The following is a 19,206-nucleotide window of genomic DNA, read 5'->3' as shown; positions in this document are numbered from 1 at the left end:
GTCAGTCAGGCTTACATCTAAGATGGAGTTAGTTTGGTTCATCTCATAACTGCTGGGGGAAAGAAATAAAGTACAAGGAGGAAATTCTACAGCTCCTAGACGCTGTATGGGCCCAAAAGAAGGTGGCTGTTATATGTTGCAGCGGGCACCAAAGGTAAGGAACACTGGAGACCAAAGAAAACCAAAAGGCAGACAGGAAAACAGAACAGGCAGCTATGATTACTCTGCATCCTAGGGACAAAGCCCTGACCATGCCCCTCCTCCAGAGCCTCCCTCCCAGAGGTCCCAAGTTACTCTCCAAATGAGAAGGCCTTGGTTTGCCCAAGAATCTGGAAAATATATGGAGGGAAGATGGTGGAAATTTCTCTGATGGGAACTAGCCATCCTTTGAAATGATGGCCCTCAGATTTGTAGGACAATTCTGTTGAGAAACATTAAAGTTTACCCTGCCCCCATGGCGCCTTTGTGGAGGATACCTTTTAGCTTCTAATTAGTGGTAGGTGGATAACAGCTGCCTACTTGGAATATTCTTGAGTTATATGTATATGTAGAACACCTGTGTATTAGTAAGAATCACCTGTCAAAGAGCAAATAAATACATGGATGAATCTGCTCGGGGCCTTCAGTCCAGGAGAGCTATCCACTCTGTTGGGCTATCTGGGTGTCTGCCTCTCAATACCTTCAGCCCACCTGCTGGCCCTGGGGCCAGAACAGAGCCTAGAATCATTACTAAATCCAGCAACCTTGGTGTTCTATAATAAAGACCAGGAGGACAGGCTGAAAGGAACAGAAGAGACCAGAGAAAAGCTGCAGCCCTAGTCATGGCCTTCAGGGAAGCAAACGCAAGGGGCTCAAAAGAGGGAAAGGCTTGCAGTCTGGCAGAGCTTGTTATCACTGCAGCCTAACGGGACACTTAAGGAGAGACTGTCCCCAGAGGAATGGACCACCTCCTTGTCCTTGCCCACTGTGCCAAGGGGATCACTGGAAGACACTCTGTCCCAGAGGATGAATGTTCCCAGGGCCTGAAGTGGCTAACCAGATGACCCAACAGTAGGCCTGAGGGCGCCCGGAGCAAGCGCCAGCACAAGCCATCACCCTCACCGAGCCCCGGGTAAAGCTAGCCATAGAGGGCCAGGAGGTCAATCTTCTGGACACTGGCACGGCCTTCTCAGTTTTAATTTCCTGTTCTGGGTGGTTGTCCTCCAAGTATGTAACTGTCCGAGGAGTCCTAGTACCAACAGGCTCTCAAGACCTTACCTGAAGGACACCCTAGGGAAAAAGGGAAAGAGTCGTCCTGCCCTGGAGACTTAGGGCTTGCTAAGTCCGTCTCCTCAGACTCCCCCTCTCTCTAGGCCCATCTTGGGAAGAACCGTTTTCGGTTATTCTGTCTACCCCAATGGCAGTTAAGGTGGTGGGAGTTGATTCATTACACTTGGCTGAAGCCTTGGACACCTGAAGAAAATCATAGGCCCTCTACTCCGCAGCCTGAAGTTCCAGGAGGTGACCCTTTGTACACCTGCGAGCCATCAGAGGATCTGCGTTTGCTCTTCCAATGAGATCCCCAGGAAAGTAACTACTCATGAGTCTTAATTTACATCCTGGCATTAACAGGACTATCACTCTTAACTTTGCTATTTGCAACCGGACTCTCAAACTCCAATTATTCCTTTCATAGTGGGAGCGGGGGAGGGAATAATAGGAGAACTTAGTATTGGCATTGGAAAAGTTACTACCTCTACTGAGTTTTACTATAAGCTGTCTCAGGAGTTAAGTAATAACAGGGAAAAGGTTGATAATTCTCTCTGCAGAGGCAGCCCACGCTGCAGAAGCAACTTAACTCTTTATCTGCCATAGCTCTTCAAAATAGAAGAGCCCTAAATCTGCTAATAGCAGAGAGAGAAGGAACAGGTCCTTTTTTTTTTTTTTTTTTAAGAGATAGAGTTTCACGATGTTGGCCAGGATGGTCTTGATCTCCTGACCTCGTGATCCACCCACCTCGGCCTCCCAAAGTGCTGGGATTACAGGCATGAGCCACCATGCCTGGCAGGAACCTGTCTCTTTCTAGGAAAAGAATGCAGCTACTTTATAAACCAATCAGGTATTGTCTTAAATAACTCAGGGACCGAATCAAACACAGGGCTAAAGACTCCCAATAAACAGTATGGTGGAGCTTGCTCAACAACTGGCTCTCTTGGCTCTATCCTCTCCTAGGCCCGTTTATAACCATTCTATTATTGCTGACCTTCAGGTCTCTCATCTTTAACCTTCTTATCAAATTCGTTTCTTCTAGAGTTAAAGCCATAAGGTCACAAATCCTGCAAATGGAACCCTGGATGTCCTTGACTCATAAGTTCCATCGTGAACCTCTAGATCAACCTGCATCCCTGGAAGACTCCCCTCTAGAGGAAACCTCAACTGCAGGGCCCCTTCTATGCCCCACTTCAGAAGGAAGTAGTTGAAGAGTGAGCGACGCCCGTGTCCCAATAGCAGTTGGACTTTCCTGTTCAAGGCGGGGACTGTGGGACTGTGTTAAGGAAAATTGCCTGTGTTTCAAAGACAGGAATTTCCCAGCGCCATACCTCCATCCATGTCCCCATCCAGGGATCAGAGGGGTTTCAAATGTAAAGTTCTTTGTCTAACTTCATTCCTCCTGAGCTAGGTAGAAATTCCAGGTGAGCTTCTTTTGTTCAGAAAGCCCACCAAAGGTCCTGGGAGGAGGAGCTCTGTTGTGGGCACAAGCAACCAATCAGAGTCGAAGATCAACCACTCCAGAAGAAGTTTGAAAGAACTCTCATTGGACAAGAACATGAATGGGGGGAGTAACTCCAGAGTTAAAAGCTCCCCCTTACCTATACGGATTTCCCTCTCTGGGATCCCCTCCCACAACAGCATGGGAGCTGTCTCTCCCTATACAGATATCCCTTAGGATTCCCTCCCATGGCAGCGTGAGAGCTCTCTCTCTCTCTCTCTGTCTCTCTCTCTCTCTCTCTCTGCCTAATACATTGCTTTCTGCTAAACTCTTTGGGTCTGATATTTACTTGACCAGTAAGCTCACCGTGCCACCAGGGCCTTTTCCCCCATTCCTGGGGCAAGTGAGCCCAAGAACCTGGACACACCCAGTTACATGTTTGTTGAGCATAGGGAGGGAGCTGAGCCCCTGTTGTCCCACCACCCAGTTACATGGGGAAGAGTTGCCGGAGCAACAAAGACAGGAGAGGCTAAGCTGAAGGTATCCCAAGTACCTTTGGAAAGAATCCCTGGGGCAAACTGGGGAACTCGGAAGGAATCCCCGGAATGTTTTTTTAAAAAATCCCCCAGATGAGTTAGAGGGAGCCTGGAGGACCTGGGGGAGACTCCCAGGTGAGTTAGGGAGAACCTGGGGTTAGGCCAAGAACATTAGAGAAAAACTCCCAGGATTAGCTGGGGGAGCTCGGGATTAGTCCAAGAACATTTGAAAAAAAATTCTGGGGTGGCAGCTGGGGGAACTCGGTCATACTGAGGTAACATGGGACAAAAACCAAGTAAACAAGGGCCGTATTTGGCGTGGTCTGTTTGGGCTTTGGTGTGTTTTGCCCTGGAGCTTTTGCTCTGGAGCTGTTTCAGAACAAGGAGGAGGAAGACGATTCAGGAGAAGATTAAGGAGAGAAGTGTGATAATGTAAAGAAATTATAGAGCAAAAAAGATGAAAAGTCAAATGAGGAAAAGGTGTGCCCGTCAGCGCCCCCCTCAGTATGTTGTCTAGGGATGACCAGGTCCTCCCCGATATTTCTACCTGTACTTCTGTTGGCGGTTGTATTCCTAGAACTACGGTAACCACTTCAGGCGTTTGTATTCCTAGAGCTACGGTAACCGGTTTCATCCAGGCCAGAATTAAACAAGTGAGAAAAGAGGGAGATTTGGAGGCATAGCAATTTCCAGTTGTTGTACACCCTCAAGATCAGCAGGGGCAAGTACAGGTTGCTTTTGAACCCCTTCCCTTCAAACTGTTGAAGGAGTTTAGACAGGCCATCAGCCAGTATGGGCCTGAGTCTCTGTTTGAGCTAGGATTATTGAAGGTTGTAGCTATTTCTTACTGGCTAATTCCAATAGATCTGATTTTGGGAAATGGGTTGAGACGCCCACCTTGGGCCTGGATCCAAACCAGGGCCTATCCAGTGCAAGCTATTCCCGACTCCCCATGCAATGCTTGTTCCCCACCGCAGCTGGGAGCGCAGCAATGCATCTGCGCAGCTCTCAAAGGGTAAGCATTTTATCCTGAGAGCCACGGCAAAAAATATCTACAGGAGTTTGTGGCCCTTTGCCCCCTGGAACTGTGGGTTTACTTCTAGGAAGATCTAGTCTTACTGTTGAAGGAGTTAGAATTCATACAGGAATTACTGATGTGGACTTTACAGGGGAAATTCAAATTGTAATGTTTTCTTCCATTCCCTGGAGTGCTGAGCCTGGGGAACGCATTGCACAGTTTTCAGTTATACCATACGGAAAAGAACGAGAGGATCTGGAGGTACAAACAAATAAGACACAGCAGCACACTGGGTAAATCAAATTACTGGTAAACATCCTACATGTGAGATTGCGATTCAAGGAAAGAAATTTAAAGGATTGGTGGATACTGGAGCAGATATTTTTAGTACCTCTTTCCAACATTGGCCACTGTCTTGGCTGGTAGAAAATGCTCAGTTCAATGTGCTTGGAGTAGGGCAGGCCTCTGAAGTATATCAAAGTAGTCACATTTTAACCTGTGAAGAGCCTGAGGGGACAGCTTGGAACCACTCAGCCTATTGTGATGCAAATCCCCTTTAACTTGCAGCAATGAGTGAGATAATCTAGCTTAGCTATGGTGACTCCATTTTAAGCAATCCTGTTAACTCCATTTTAACCACCCTGAGCTATGTAGAGTACTTTGTTCTTGAAACTTTGTAGCCTGAGACACCTGGTATTTTGTAACCTGTTTTTCTGAGAAACAGGGCCCACTGGCTCATTCATCCTGTACCTGTAACTGTAACTGCCTACCCCACATCCTGCTTGACAAACAACTTTACATAGAATCTTTGTTGTTAGGCCCTCCCTCACCTAACCTGCGCCCTCCCTCACCTAACCTGCTCTTTCTGCTTCTGTAACAATTTTGCTTTCCGCCCCCCCAACCCTCAAAAGGTATAAAAATGTTGACTGCCTTTTGATCTGGGCTGAGAGATTTGAGCACTAGCTGACTCTCGGAAGCAGGCATTAAACGGACTCTCAGCAAACTTAAGAGTGTGGCACTTCTGTTTTAAACTTGCTTTGGGTACAACATGGGGAGCTCAGGTTTTAATACCTGAACAATCGTGTAGCCCCACCAGACCATCAAATGATGCAGAACAAGAGTTCTGTGCCTAAGATGGGATTGGAAGAAAATTTGCAGAGCCCGAGGGAATGTTTAGAAATTAAAGGACAAAATTCTCGCCAGGACTTAGGTTATATTTTGATGGCAGCCATTGTTAAGCCTCCAGAGCCTATCGCTTTGAAATGGATAACAAACAAACCTATATGTATAAAAGCAATGGCTGCTAACAAAAGAAAAACTGGAGGCATGGCCAGGCACTGTGGCTCAGGTCTGTAATCCCAGCTCTTAGCGAGGCAGAGGCGGGAGGATAGCTTGAGCCCAGGAGTTCAAGACCTGCCTGGGCAATATAGCAAGAACCCATTCTCCAAGAAAAAAAAAAAAAGTAAAAAAAAAAAGAAAAACTGGAGGCTTTAGAAAAATTAATTACTGAACAACACCTGAACAAACAAACCAAGGAAGAAACTGTAAGGCAATTAGTCTGGTGGCGAGACCCACTCACAAAGAACTGGAAAAAGGCAATGTAATAAGCTGGGGGAGAGGATTTGCTTGTATTTCTGCAGGTCCAAATCAACAACCTGTGTGGGTACCTTCCAGACATTTAAAGCCGTACTATAAGCCAAATACCAAAAAAAGAGACTTGCAGAGGAACCCCCCAGTCACAGAGATGGCGAGACTAACATGGAGGTGGAGTACTGCTTCCACGTTGGGAACACGCCAAACAGCACCACTGACTTGGGGTCAGATGAAAGAAGCTTTCACAAATAGCGGAGGAAAACCTGAAGAAAGCAGGACAGCCTATTATGCTAATCACGATGACGGTTATCATGATTAAAGTGAGCATTTCTGGAGTTGGGATAGAAGTAAAAGAAAGTGCCAGGCACAGTGGCGCGTGCCTGCAGTCCCAGCTATTTGGGAGGCTGAGGCTGGAGGATCTCTTGAGCCCAGGAGTTCTGAGCTGTAGTGCGCTATGCGGATCGGGTGTCCGCACTAAGTTCGGCGACCTCCCGGGAACGGGGGACCACCATGTTGCCTAAGGAGGGATGAACCAGCCCAGGTTGGAAATGGAGCAGGTCAAAACTCCTGTGCTGATCAGTAGTGGGATCACGCCTGTGAATAGCCACTGCACTTCAGCCTGGGCAACATAGCAAGACCCCCTCTCTTTCAAAAAAAAAAAAAGAAGTAAAAGAAAGTTTCACACATTGGGCATCTTTCCTTCCTTTATTGATCTCTGGCCTTAGTATTTTCTGTAATAATTTAGGAAATAAAGTAACAATGTTTTGGCCATCAAAACCTGAATGCAAATAAAGAATTGTCCCCTAAGTTAAAAACATTAACCTGGAGAGATTGTGTTGTGACAGAGGCTGAGATGCTGCACAACAATTCCTATGGGATTATTGTTGATTATTGGTCCCCTGGGGGATACTTGGCAATGATTGCACCCGTCAGTCCTCTTGGAGTAATATGGAATTCAGATGGCGGATAAAGAACTGCAATTACTTAGAATTTATACATACTGAGATCAACAACTCTATTGTCTGGAGAAATGGGGAATTAATAGAGCCACAACCAAAAATAATATGGCCAATGACAAGAGCTGGATAAAAACTTTGAAAAATACCTATGGCCCTAAAACCAGTAAAAGTCCAGGAAGGAAAACAGAAAATCAGGCCCTAGTTCTCATTCATTGGAAGTTTACAAGAAATTTAAAAAAGCTCTTTAGATTCAGAGCTATGTTAAACCCCCTATATCTTTTGGTGGTAGGAGAGTTATGGGTTAACTTTAGGAACTCTAAAAAGTATGATGAGACTGAACATAATCAGGAGAGAATAAATAGCACCTGGAAAGGACTTTAGACGGCAAGCAAGGAGGGGAGACCCAGAGGGCCCTCGACACCCCTTTTTAGCAGGAATTAGCTACGGGAGAACGACCTTCACCCTATTTTACAAAAGATTTCTGGGTCCCAACTCCTTAAGAAAAAATGTAAGCGTAGGTAGTCAGTCAGGTTCCGAGGTGCTTGGGGAAGCTGTTGATGGATTGGCAGCCCTAAAATTGGATGAAAACACTTGGAGAATCTATGATTGCTGTTATGATTATGTTATTCATCTGTTCTGTTTCTCTTTGTGTAGTCTGCAGGTGTGGATCCAGAAGGCTCCAAGAAATGGTTCACCAAGATAGAGCTGTGCTTGCTTACCTAGCTTTGTGAAACAAAGAAGGGGGAAGATGTTGAGAAACTAAGTTTACCCTGCCCCCCATGGCTCCTTTGTGGAGGATACCTTTTAGCTTGTAATTAGTGGTAGGCAGGTGACAGCTGCCTATTTGGTATATTCTTGAGTTATGTGTATTTGTAGAACACCTGTGTATTAATAAGAATCACCTGTCAAAGAGCAAATAAATATGTGGATGAATCTCTGCTCAGGGCCTTCAGTCCTGGAGAGCTGCAAGTGTGATAACCTACCTGTTGTTAGCCTAACTGACTCTCTCCTTCTTAGCCAAGAGCTGTTCAGACTCCATGTTAGCTTCTTCACTTGCCCCTCCTTCTCTTCCCTGACCCTGAGCACGTAGCTGGGTTAGGCTGACTCCAAGCAGACCCAGGGATTACAAACGTCTGCCTGTAATCCCAGCTACTTGGGAGGATGAGGCATGAGAATCACTTGAACTCAGGAAGCGGAAGTTGCAGTGAGCCAAGATCACGCCACTGCACTCCAGCCTGGATGACCAAGCAAAAACTCCATCTCAAAAAAAAAAAAGAGTTCCCTTTCAACCCCTGTTTGTTTATCCCATAAATATTTATTAAATGATTCTAAGTCTTTTTTTTTTTTTTTTAATGATTCTAAGTCCTAGGGCTGCAGAAGTGAAGAAGAGAGACTAGGTCATCTTACATCCAGTGGGGGATGTTTGGATGTCAGAAAGGGTAGGGTGGTGGCTTTTTCCGGGCAGGCTAAAGGAGGGAGGTCACAATGTGTACTTTGTGATGAGATCTGTCCTATAGCTGGGGACACCAAGGACCCTACTGAGAGGTATTTCTGCCCCCTGCAGGACTAACCACATGCTGTCTCTCTGCCCTGGCCTCTCTACCCCATGGCCAGTTGTAGTCCTTTTTGGGGGTGAGCAAATGGATAGTGAGGCAGGAGAGGAGGGAGGGGTTGGAAGGAGGTGAGGGGTGTTGGGATGGGGAGCGTGGAGGCCGACAGGACAGAGGGCAGCTGGTGTTGTCTGTGGCCTCAGCCCCTCATCCTTCCAGGTAGAGAAGCCAGTCTGCGGCCCGCCACGGAGCCACTGCCTGGGACAGACATGAAGCGCTGGCAGATTTTTGTCCTGTGGATCTTTTGGGTGCTCATCCTCTGGCTGATGGCCCCCTATCTGGATCTGACACCTGAATCAGCACCCCAGGAAAAACAAATGTACTTGGTTCCATGGCATCGCAACTGCCTCTGGTTCGGTTTCGGGACGTTTGGCTGCCCTTCTGAGACCCTCAACTGCTCCTCCTGCCCCCACCCAGCCGCAGAATGGAACTGGCTTGATGCGTGCTTCAGGAAGACCATGGGGTACCTGATGAGGACCAGGGAGTCTATGACCTCTGACACTGTGCTCTGGCGGTTGGTCAGTGGTCAACACTGGACCCGGTCCCATCCCTGTGCTTCCCAGGCCTCACCCGTCTCCCACTTTCTAGCCCAACCCTCTGGCCTCAGCCCTGTCTTCACAGCCCCTGGATGGAGATCTTAACCATCTAGCTGTGTTTTCCCTCCCCTGGGCCCAGCCTCCAGTCTCCTCTCTCCTGCTGTTTCCAGGGCATGAACTCGGGGAGCAAGCTTGGGAAATTGTGGAAGAAGCTGTTGAAAGTGATTCCCAGGCTCTTGGTGAACCATTTTGATTTTTATTGTGGGACTTGTGTGCTGTTGGGGCACCCACAGATCCTGCAGGGCTCCAGCCTTGGCAGTGACATTGACCAATACCCTGTGGTTTTCAGGTGGGTGCTGGGGAGAGGGTGGGAGCAGGAGGGCCAGCCAGGCCTGCCCCACAGTTCCGTCAGTTTCTGCTCCCCTTCCCAAGATGAAGTGGGCCCCAGTCCAGGGCTTTGAGATGGACGTGGGGAACCAAAGCACACATAATGCTTCATCTATCCCAGGAATGCCAGTGACCAGGGTTCCTGGGTGCAGCTGGAGATGCTGCTGTGGAAGCTCTCTGAGCTGGTGTGGACTTCAGATGCTCTGAGTGACGAGGTGATGGAAGAGGGGTCCCCAAACATTCCCTGTGTGGGGGTGAGGGGAGGTCACCGCAGGGAATAGCAGCAGAGGCTCTGGGAAGACCCTCTATTGGCTTACTGGGGATACTTGCAAGACTTTCCAAGGTCTTGGGGCCCAAACTCCCCCAACTCCTGTTGTACGTGAGTGAGTAAAGGAATGAACCACACTCTGAGACTCCATAAAGAGTCCTTTATTGCCGGTGACTGAGAGACGGCTAATGCCCAAAATTCTCTCGGTCCCAAAGAAAGAGCTAGGTGGTTTTCTTATACCCTAGTTTCAAAGGGGAGGGGGGACCTTTTCACAAAAGCAGAGCAAGCAAGTTAAAAGATAAACTAGCACATAAGAAGTAAACAGTTCCAGGTGCAGGGGCTTAAGCTGTCACAAAAGACATACAACTTATAGATATGGGGGCTCTAGGTGCTTAGCAACATCTGCATTCCCAGGGGCTGCTGGTACCGCTTGACTCGGTGTCTTATCGGTAAATGCATTCCTGTGTGTGCCTGGTGTCATCCTGCCCAGCTACACACTACAGCTACACACTTCATGGAAGGAAAATAACTCTAAGTGAAGAAGCTAAGATGGAGTCTGTCCAGCTCCTTCAATTAAGAATGAGTTGATTAGGCTAACACAGGGTAGGTTAACACACTCCACTTCTTTCTCAGATTTTGGAAGATGGTCCGGTTCCCTAGTGGAGTGGAAGATAGCAAAGACATGGTGAGGGGGGATAGGAGAAGGGCCCCAGGTCAGTGCCCTCCCCCTTCCTCCCCAGGGGCAACCAGGGAAACTGGCTGCATTCCCAGGGTGAGGGTCATCCCTGGGGCCCAGGGCTCTGTTCCGTGTCTTGCACAACTGTGCCCAGGAAAGAAAAATTCTTGTATCGTCTCTGAAAATTCCTGTTCCTCAATGCCTTCAGCATGGAGTCTAAAGTTTTCTGCCTGGCTTTCAAGACTCTACATTTAGGCCGGGCATGGTGGCTCATGCCTGTAATCCCAGCACTTTGTGAGGCCAAGGCAAGTGAATCACCTGAGGTCAGGAGTTGGAGACAAGCCTGGCCAACATGGTGAAACCCCGTCTCTGCTACAAATACAAACATTAGCCGGGTGTGGTGGCGGGTGCCTATAATCCCAGCTACTTGGAAGGTTGAGACAGGAGAATCGCTTGAACCCGGGAGGCAGAGGTTGCAGTGAGCTGAGACTGCGCCAGTGCACTCCAGCCTGGGCAGCAAGAGTGAAACTTCATCTCAAAAAAAAAAAAAAGACTCTACATGTTCTGACCCCTCCCCTAGCCTCCTGTCTCCCAGGCTTTCATATGGGCTCTTAGAATTCCCTAAGCACACAAGCTGCCCCATGCCTTCTCATACTCCATTCCGTTTGCCTGGAACGCCCTTCTCTTATGTCCTGGGGTGTTCCCCTGTCTTCCTCCACTGTCATGAAGAGAAGCTAGTTGACATTCTCTTTTTGGGGCTCCTAGGTGACTATAGGAGTGTGTTTATCTCACCGTGTCCAGAGTCTGTTTCCTGGAAGAGGTGAGCTCCAGTCTCCTCCCAGCTCCAAGGGGCAACCTGCCATCCTAGGTGCTGAGTGAAGGAGGCAGCGGTAAGGACAGGAGTCCACCTGCTGATGCACATGTCCCTCTCTCATCCACCAGGTCCCCCTCTTTGGATTTGGATCAGAATAGCAAGGAAAGTGTTTCTATCACTGGGAGAAGGATAACCAGACCAAGGAAATACTGCCCACGTCCAGTGCAGAAGCAGAAATGGAAGTCATCCATCAGCTAGCAGGTGGACAAGCTCACTGTCCACCTGTGCTGCTTGGCTCAGTCCACACAAGTCCTATTTCTGGGGGGTAAAGGGCAAGAGGAAATTGTATGGAGATCAGTATGGTACTAAATAAAATCCTGGCCTGATTGTCTTACCTGCAAGCACAGTGTCTGGGAGGGATGGGCCAGACGTGCCTTCCAGATCTCAGGGGCAATACTTGAATTAATTTCTTTGCCTGGTCCCCTGGATCATGTAGGAGGTGTAAGTTTAGATTCAATTTCATGCCAAGTGCAAACCCAGACTTTTGAGTTGTTGGGGGAGGCCCTTTTTCCACTCCGATAAAAGAAGTAAGTAAATCTCCTTGTTCACCCATGCTGGAGGGTGAGGTTTTTTCTCTTTTTTTTTTTTGCTACCTCGGCTTTTCACAGGAAGGTTTAGCATTTGAGGTTCCCAGTTTTTTTTTAGGTGTCTCAGTTCCAATTCCAACTCCAATTTTTTTTTTTTTTTTTAGACTGAGTCTCGCTCTGTCATCCAGGCTGGCATGCAGTGGCACAATCTTGGCTCACTGCAACCTCTGCCTTCAAGTGATTCTTCTGCTTCAGCCTCCCGAGTAGCTGGGACTACAGGAGCGCACCATTTTTTTATTTTTAGTAGAGATACTTGGATAATTTTTGTATTTTTAGTAGAGATGGGGTTTTACCATGTTGCCTGAGCTGGTCTTAATCTCCTGATCTCATGACCCACCTGCCGTGGCCTCCCAGAGTGCTGGGATTACAGGTGTGAGCCACCACGCCTGGCCTTTTGTTTGTTTGTTTGTTTGAGACAGGAGCTTGCTCTGTTGCCCAGGCTGGAATGCAGTGGCACAATCATGGCTTATTGCAGCCTCAATGTCCTGGGCTCAAGGGATCGTCCCACCTCAGCCTCCTGAGTAGCTGGGACTACAAATACATGTCACTACACCCAGTTAATTTTAATTTTTGTTTTTGTAGAGAGGGGATCTCGCTATGTTGGCCAGGCTGGTCTTAAACTCCTAGGCTTAAGCAATTCTCCTGCCTTGGCCTCCCAAAGTGCTGGGATTACAGGTGTGAGTCACTCTGCCTAGCCCTTACAGTGTTACTTCTGCAGCATTGTATTGGTCAGACCAAGTCATAAAGTGACCCAAGATCCAAGAAGTGCAGAAATTAACTGCTCTTCCTAATGGAAAGAGCTGAAAAGAATCTGGTCAAGGGCCCAGCTGTGTTGGCAGCAGTGGTGGCATTCCAGGCGGACCATTCCTGGGATAATCTTTGGCCGTGTTTTGCCTCTTATGATGATGGACTGAGCCTTGTTCTCCAGTTTTTGCATCATCCTGTAAACTACTAAATATTTAGCCAGAGAATTGTTTTTCTCTGAAGTTTACCAATCTGTTGACCAAGACCAAGAATCCAACTGCTGTAATTAACAAAGAATAAAAAAATCAGACTCTTGACTGGGCATGGTGGCTCACACCTGTAATCCCAGCATGTTGCCAGGCTGAGGCAGGAGGATTGCTTGTGCCTGGGAAATTTCTGCATAATTCACCCCTTAATTTGCATGTAATAATTGCATTAAGCATGGGCAATTATTTGTCTAGCGACAGTTCTTTGTATGTGAAAGTGCTGCTTGCCCTCCTTAAGGGTAAAAGATGTTGTGTACATAAAGAGCAGTTAGAAAATTTTCTACACTTTGTGCGGCAGATTTGCCTGTGGTTTCCAGAACAGGACACAGTTAGTTTAGCTACTTGGATAAGCGTAGGACAGCAGTTACATAAAAAATACACAGCTGAGGGACCTCAGCCGATGCCAGTTTATACTTTTGCTATTTGGTCTTTGATTAGGGATTCTTTAGACCCCCCAACATGAGGCAGACGAGTTTAAAAGAAAACAGTTCTTCAGTAATTCTGTTTAAACTGTAATTTTCTTTATTGTGTTGGTGCAATATTTTATTATCATTTAACCTCAGGATATTCAGACCAACAGAATTGTATTACTGCTCTTTCTAACACACCGAGGGGAGTTCAGGCTATCTCGGCATCTCCTAAAGGCCAGGAGACAAGTGAAGATGCCAAGGCAGCCGAGCCTTTTCCCCACCTATGGACTTCCCTCCGCCACCCCAAGTCTTACTTGAAACTGCCTCCTCTTTTGAGGAGGAGGGTGATGGAGATGGCTCAGAAGAGCCTCTGCCCTCAAAGTATCAACAAAAATTAGAGGATGAAATAACTAGAGAGAAGCAGGACAGTTGGCCTCAAACGTTTGCAGCTCTTAATGTTACTGACCCAAAGCCCAGCGGGCTCATACAAGAAAAACACAAGGGATATAATATAACTCCTTTAAGATCTCCCCCCTGCAGGCTGCTTTACGTGGGGCGATGGCACGAGGGGAGGATGTGGAGGGGTTTCAGGTTTGCCCCATGCTAGTATGCCCAGACCCTAATAATCCAGGACAGATGCTGAGACAGCATGATCCTTTGTCTTTTAAATTACACAGAGATTTAAAAACAGCTTCAGCCTCTTATGGACCTACTTCCCCATTTGTGATAACTGTCTTGGATGCCTTGGCCAATGATACCTTGGCCCCTAAGGACTGGTATAACCTTGCAAAAGCATGCCTGGATTCGAGAGATTATCTACGATGGGAATATGATTACCATGATGGATGTAGTCAGCAGGCTGAGCACAATACAGCTCATGATGTGAATATATCTATGGATATGTTAGTGAGTAATAAAAACTTTGAGCCCTTACAAAATCAGCGTGGCTATCCTTTAAAGGCTTATCGACAAATAAATATTTGTACTGCACAGACTTGGAAGTCTCTTCCAGCCAAAGGTGAAAAGTCCCAAAAACTTAGTAAAATTGTCCAGGGACCAGAGGAACCATATGCAGACTTCATTGCCCGCCTCCTTCAGGCAGTAGGATGGCTTATAGCTGACCCAAAAACCAACAATGTGTTAGCAAAGCAAATGGCTTTTAAAAATGCCAACAAAACATGCCAAGCCGTTTTGCAACCTTACAAGACTAAGGCTACTCTAAATGACTTCATTTGCCTTTGTGCAGATGTTGGCTTGGCATATGTCCAAAAATTGACTTTGGCCTTTGCTCTCGTCTTCCAGGACAACGTCCTAAAAAGAAATTTAGAACGTGTTTCCAGTGTGGCAAAAAGGGACATTTCACCTGGGAGTGCAGGGCGGTGATAGGGGGCCACTGCCCCCGAAACTGTGGGGGCTGGTTGTTGGGCATAGTGGTCTTACTTCAAAAGATTTTTTAGTACTACCTGGAGTTATAAATACTAATTACGCAGGTGAAATTTTAGTCCAGACAAATGGAGGTTATTGCAAGATTTGCGAGCCATTAATGCCACAATGCAGCCTATGGGTGCTCTGCAACCAGGTTTACCCACTCCAACTGCTGTTCCATTAGATTATCATCTTTTGGTTCTGGATCTTAAAGATGCCTTTTTTACCATCCCCTTACATCCAGACGACCGGGAACATTCTGCATTCTCGGTACCTTCCCCAAATTTTCAAGCACCTGTTAAACAATATTGTTGACAAGTACTTCCTCAAGAAATGGCTACAGCCCAACTCTATGTCAGTCCTTTGTGACAGTTACTTTAAAATCTACTAGACAAAAATATAAATCAGCATATATCATTCATTATATGGATGATATTCTTGTGGCACATTCATCTGAAAAAACTTTAAGACGAATTTTTGGGGACTTGGACTTGGCCCTTAGTCTGGTCTGATGGTGGTACCAAAAAAAGTGTAAAAATTGGCTCCTTTTAAGTATCTAGGAACAATCATTTCTGGTCACACTATTCATCCTCAGAGGCCGCAAATTCACTGGGACCGTTTACATACTTTAAATGATTTTCGAAAACTCCTTGGAGACATTAATTGACTTTGCCCTATGCTAAAATTAACTGCTGGCCAATTACCACCACGTTTTACAATTTTGCCAGGTGACCCTGACCCCACCTCCTCTAGAACTTTAACTGAACTAGCAAATTAATTCTTAAACAGGTGAAAGAAGCCATAGCTCAGGCTCAGTTAACTCGCATTAACCCACAACTTCCCTTAGATCTAATTATCTTATAGACTGCTCATACACCCACTACAGTGCTGCGGCAAAAAGACTCCCCTGAGGAGTGGTTATATTTGGCTAACACCCCACCTAAGTCTTTAAACCTTACCATTCAGCAGTTGCTTCTCTAATAGCAAAGGGCAGAGAGCGATGCTATCCGATCTTTGGTCGAGACCCCAATACAGTCACTGTGCCATATAACACCACTCAACAATCCTGGCTGTGACTATTTGCTCGAGACTGGGGACTAGACTTTGCAAATTTTACAGGACAGACAGTATGTCATTATCCTTCATCTAAAATACTTCCCTTTACACAACAACATCCATTCATTTTTCCCAAAATCGTCCAAACACAGCCAGTTCCTTTAGCTCAATTAGTGTTTACTGACGACAGCCGTTCAAAAAAAGCTGCTTACGGTAAGCAGCTCTCAGGTGGAGGCCACCCCATTTACTTCTGCTCGGCGAGTTGAGCTTTACGCTGTCTATATGGTTCTCAGAGATCACTCACAGGCAGTTAATATCTACTCAGACAGCAAGTATGTGGTGGGAGTCATTCAACATTTAGCAACGACTCTCATTGCCTCTCCCTCAAAAGAGATTTTTCAAATGTTTACAATTCTACGGCGCATGCTCCACCAGCGAAAGTATCCTCTATTTATTGGACATATCAGATCACATTCGGATCTCCCAGGTCCTCTTACAGAAGGCAATGCAACTGTGGACAGTCTTGTCTCCCCCGGTCTAGTGGGTTCACTTATTTCCCAGACACGAGAATCCCATACAACATTTCATCAAAACGCCAGTGCTGTGCACAAACGGTTTTCACTTACCAGAGAGCTTGTTGAAACTTGCCCTGCCTGCCAAACTTTCCTCCCAGTTCAAAACTCAGCTGTAAATCCCAGAGGTCTTAAGCCGAACGCCTTGTGGCAAATGGATGTTACTCATTCGCCCTCTTTTGGCCGTTTGCAATATTTACATGTGCTGGTGGATGCTTCCTCTGGTTTCATTTTCACCCAACCGCTCTCAGGGGAAGCCGCCAAACGAGTAATTAATTTTTGCCTTGCGGCCTTTGCTACCTTTCCTCTGCCTCTTTGTCTTAAAACAGATAATGGTCCTGCCTATACTTCTGCTACTTTTACGAAATTTTGTGCAACTTTTACTATTGTACATACTACAGGCATTCCATATAATCCAACAGGTCAAGCTATTGTTGAGCGCACTCTCTGCACTCTCAAAACCCAAACTGAAAAAGAAGAGAGAGAAAATTATAGAGGAACTCCGGCTCCCCGAGTTTCTCATGCGCTGTATACCCTTAATCTTTTTTTTTTTTTTTTTTAGACGGAGTTTCGCTCTTGTTACCCAGGCTGGAATGCAATGGCACGATCTCGGCTCACCGCAACCTCCGCCTCCTGGGTTCAGGCAATTCTCCTGCCTCAGCCTCCTGAGTAGCTGGGATTACAGGCACGCACCACCATGCCCAGCTAATTTTTTGTATTTTTAGTAGAGATGGGGTTTCACCATGTTGACCGGGATGGTCTCGATCTCTTGACCTCGTGATCCACCTGCCTTGGCCTCCCAAAGTGCTGGGATTACAGGCGTGAGCCACCGCGCCCGGCCTACCCTTAATTTTTTAAACTGTGATGAATCTGGACATTCTCCCGCAGATAGGCACTTTGCCACGGGGGAAATACCTAAGGCATGGGTCCGATGCAAGGACCTCCAAACAGGACGTTGGAAAGGACCAGATCCTACTATGATGTTATGTTTGTGTTTTTCCAGAAGGAGCCAGTTGTCCAGTTGTGTCCACTGCGTTCGGCACAGCCATGGACCAGCAGGAATTGGTGATACCCTCGAGGAGGCTAAAACTAAAAGAGAAAAAGAGGGGACCGAGGAAAAAAACCCACAAAACGATGAGAGTCTCGCCAACAATCTGGGGACAGATCAAACAACTGACTCAGCGAGCTGCAGCAACAATCACCGGCCGAGGCCCCCAGATGACTCCTGAAATTATGTTCGTGGCTATGATGACGATCATAGCATGCCAGGTGTGCTATGAGGGAGCAGAGATGTACTGGGCATTTGTCCCAGAGCCCTTCGTTTTACAGCCGGTGACCTGGGCAAGTAAATCAGTTCCTGTGTTAGTAAACGACACACGGATACTTGGAGGAAGAGCTGGAGCTCCGGAGCACTCCCCCTATTATGGAAATTATAATTACACTGGATGGACCACTGACCCTCCTTTATGTGTCTCCATGATGGAGCAAACAGGTTGTATAAAGACTAAACAAAAGGAGAAAACGACAGCAGCCACTATTAGGGTAGCCAACCTTTCAGGACCTCGGAACCTTTTTCGTTACCAGTCTAAGATTAGTAAATGCAGGTTTCCAAACAACACACGTGACATTTCAGGTATACACCCCCCATGAAATATTGCCACCGTAAGACTGGGATAACATTTAAAAGCTTTCGGAGTGGAAGGACTGTGCTAATGTGCTCCCTGTAAAGCATAATTTTTCTAAAAACTGGACAATGTGTGAGCGGTCTCACAATACAGTTAATCGTGCTGGGTACCCAGAAGACATGTCATTCAGAGCGTTCGTCAGGAACGTTCTAACAACAAACCATGGGACTTTGCAAAAGGAACTGTGGCGTCTGGTCGCTGCCATGGACTATGTCGATTTTTCCAGCATATTTACAAATGACATGTATGGACTAAAGGCTTGTATTCCTAGCCCTTATGTGATTGTAACAGGGGAGGTCAATGTAACCCAATATGGAGGGAAATTTTGTGTGTCTTGTATAAACTGTAATCTTACTTCTTGTGTATCTACTTATAATAAGGGACAAAGTCTACTGCTGTTAAAGCAGCCTGTATATGTGATGATTCCTGTCAATTTAACAAAAGAGTGGTATGAGAATAGGGGTTTGGCAGTGTTGCAACACATGGAAAAATGTTGTCTCGATGTAAAAGAGCACTGAGATTATTGATTTTTGGTATTGTAACATTGATACAAATTATAGCCAGTTCTACAGTTATTGCCATTTCACTTTCTCAAACTACTCAAACAGCCCATTATGTAAATCAATTAACATCAAATGTTTCTCAACTTATGGCCACTCAGGAAAATATTGATCAGAGGTTAGAGGCCAGACTGGCAGCTCTTGAGACAGCCACTGTGTCTATAAAAAATGAACTGGAGACGATAAGATTAAGACAAAGACTTAGATGTCACAGTAATTATTTTGCTATCTGTGTGACCCCTGTAATTTGAAATTATACAAAATAGAATTGAAAAACAGTTCAAAAACAACTTCGTGGAGCTCAAGGTCCTTATAATTTAACTAGTGACTTAATTAAATTACATCAGAAGGCTGGGCATGGTGGCTCACGCCTGTAATCCAAGCACTTTGGAGGCCAAGGCGGGTGGATCACCTGAGGTCAGGAGTTCAAGACCAGCCTGACTAACATGGTGAAACCCCGTCTTTAAAAAAAAAAAAATTACATCAGAAAATTGATAAAATACAACAAGCACACCTTGATATAAAGGACCCTACAAAAATAGCGAAAAAGATATTGGGTCAATTACAGGGATTTAATTCTTTTGAAATTCTAAGACATGCCTTCTGGCTGTTTATGATACTTGTTATCTGTGTAATTATTCTGTTTTTGTTATATGCAACAGTCCATATTTGCAGAAATCTAAACCGTAAAAACTTACAAGCTAAACTGCATTATTTAAAATTACAGACAATAAAATAGGTATTAAAATTAAAGG

At 46.2% G+C, this 19,206-nt stretch overlaps 1 protein-coding gene and 1 long non-coding RNA gene across 2 annotated transcripts in view; one reads left to right on the top strand and one right to left on the bottom strand.

Moving 5' to 3' along the window:
• The window catches only part of LOC135276965 (uncharacterized), a 44,517-nt gene extending 28,189 nt beyond the window's left edge, over nucleotides 1-16,328 (bottom strand). Inside the window, exon 1 of the long non-coding RNA XR_010344533.1 lies at nucleotides 16,261-16,328. This is a non-coding gene — a long non-coding RNA (uncharacterized LOC135276965). The remainder of the gene's footprint in view (nucleotides 1-16,260) is intronic.
• CUNH20orf173 (chromosome unknown C20orf173 homolog) lies at nucleotides 8,338-11,477 on the top strand. The gene is made up of 6 exons (XM_012455106.2): nucleotides 8,338-8,427; nucleotides 8,565-8,923; nucleotides 9,112-9,290; nucleotides 9,450-9,543; nucleotides 10,230-10,281; nucleotides 11,215-11,477. Exons 1-5 carry the CDS (start codon nucleotides 8,370-8,372, stop codon nucleotides 10,254-10,256), a joined length of 717 nt encoding a protein of 238 aa, XP_012310529.2. The 5' UTR covers nucleotides 8,338-8,369; the 3' UTR covers nucleotides 10,257-10,281; nucleotides 11,215-11,477.
• Nucleotides 16,329-19,206: the final 2,878 nt, after the last annotated feature.

The sequence above is a fragment of the Aotus nancymaae genome, unplaced genomic scaffold, assembly GCF_030222135.1.
Source record: "Aotus nancymaae isolate 86718 unplaced genomic scaffold, 86718_ANA_hifiasm-v0.15.2.pri h1tg000029l, whole genome shotgun sequence".
Taxonomy (NCBI): domain Eukaryota; kingdom Metazoa; phylum Chordata; class Mammalia; order Primates; family Aotidae; genus Aotus; species Aotus nancymaae.
The sequence above is the reverse complement of the archived record's forward strand: the minus strand, read 5'-3'. Positions and strand labels throughout refer to the sequence as shown.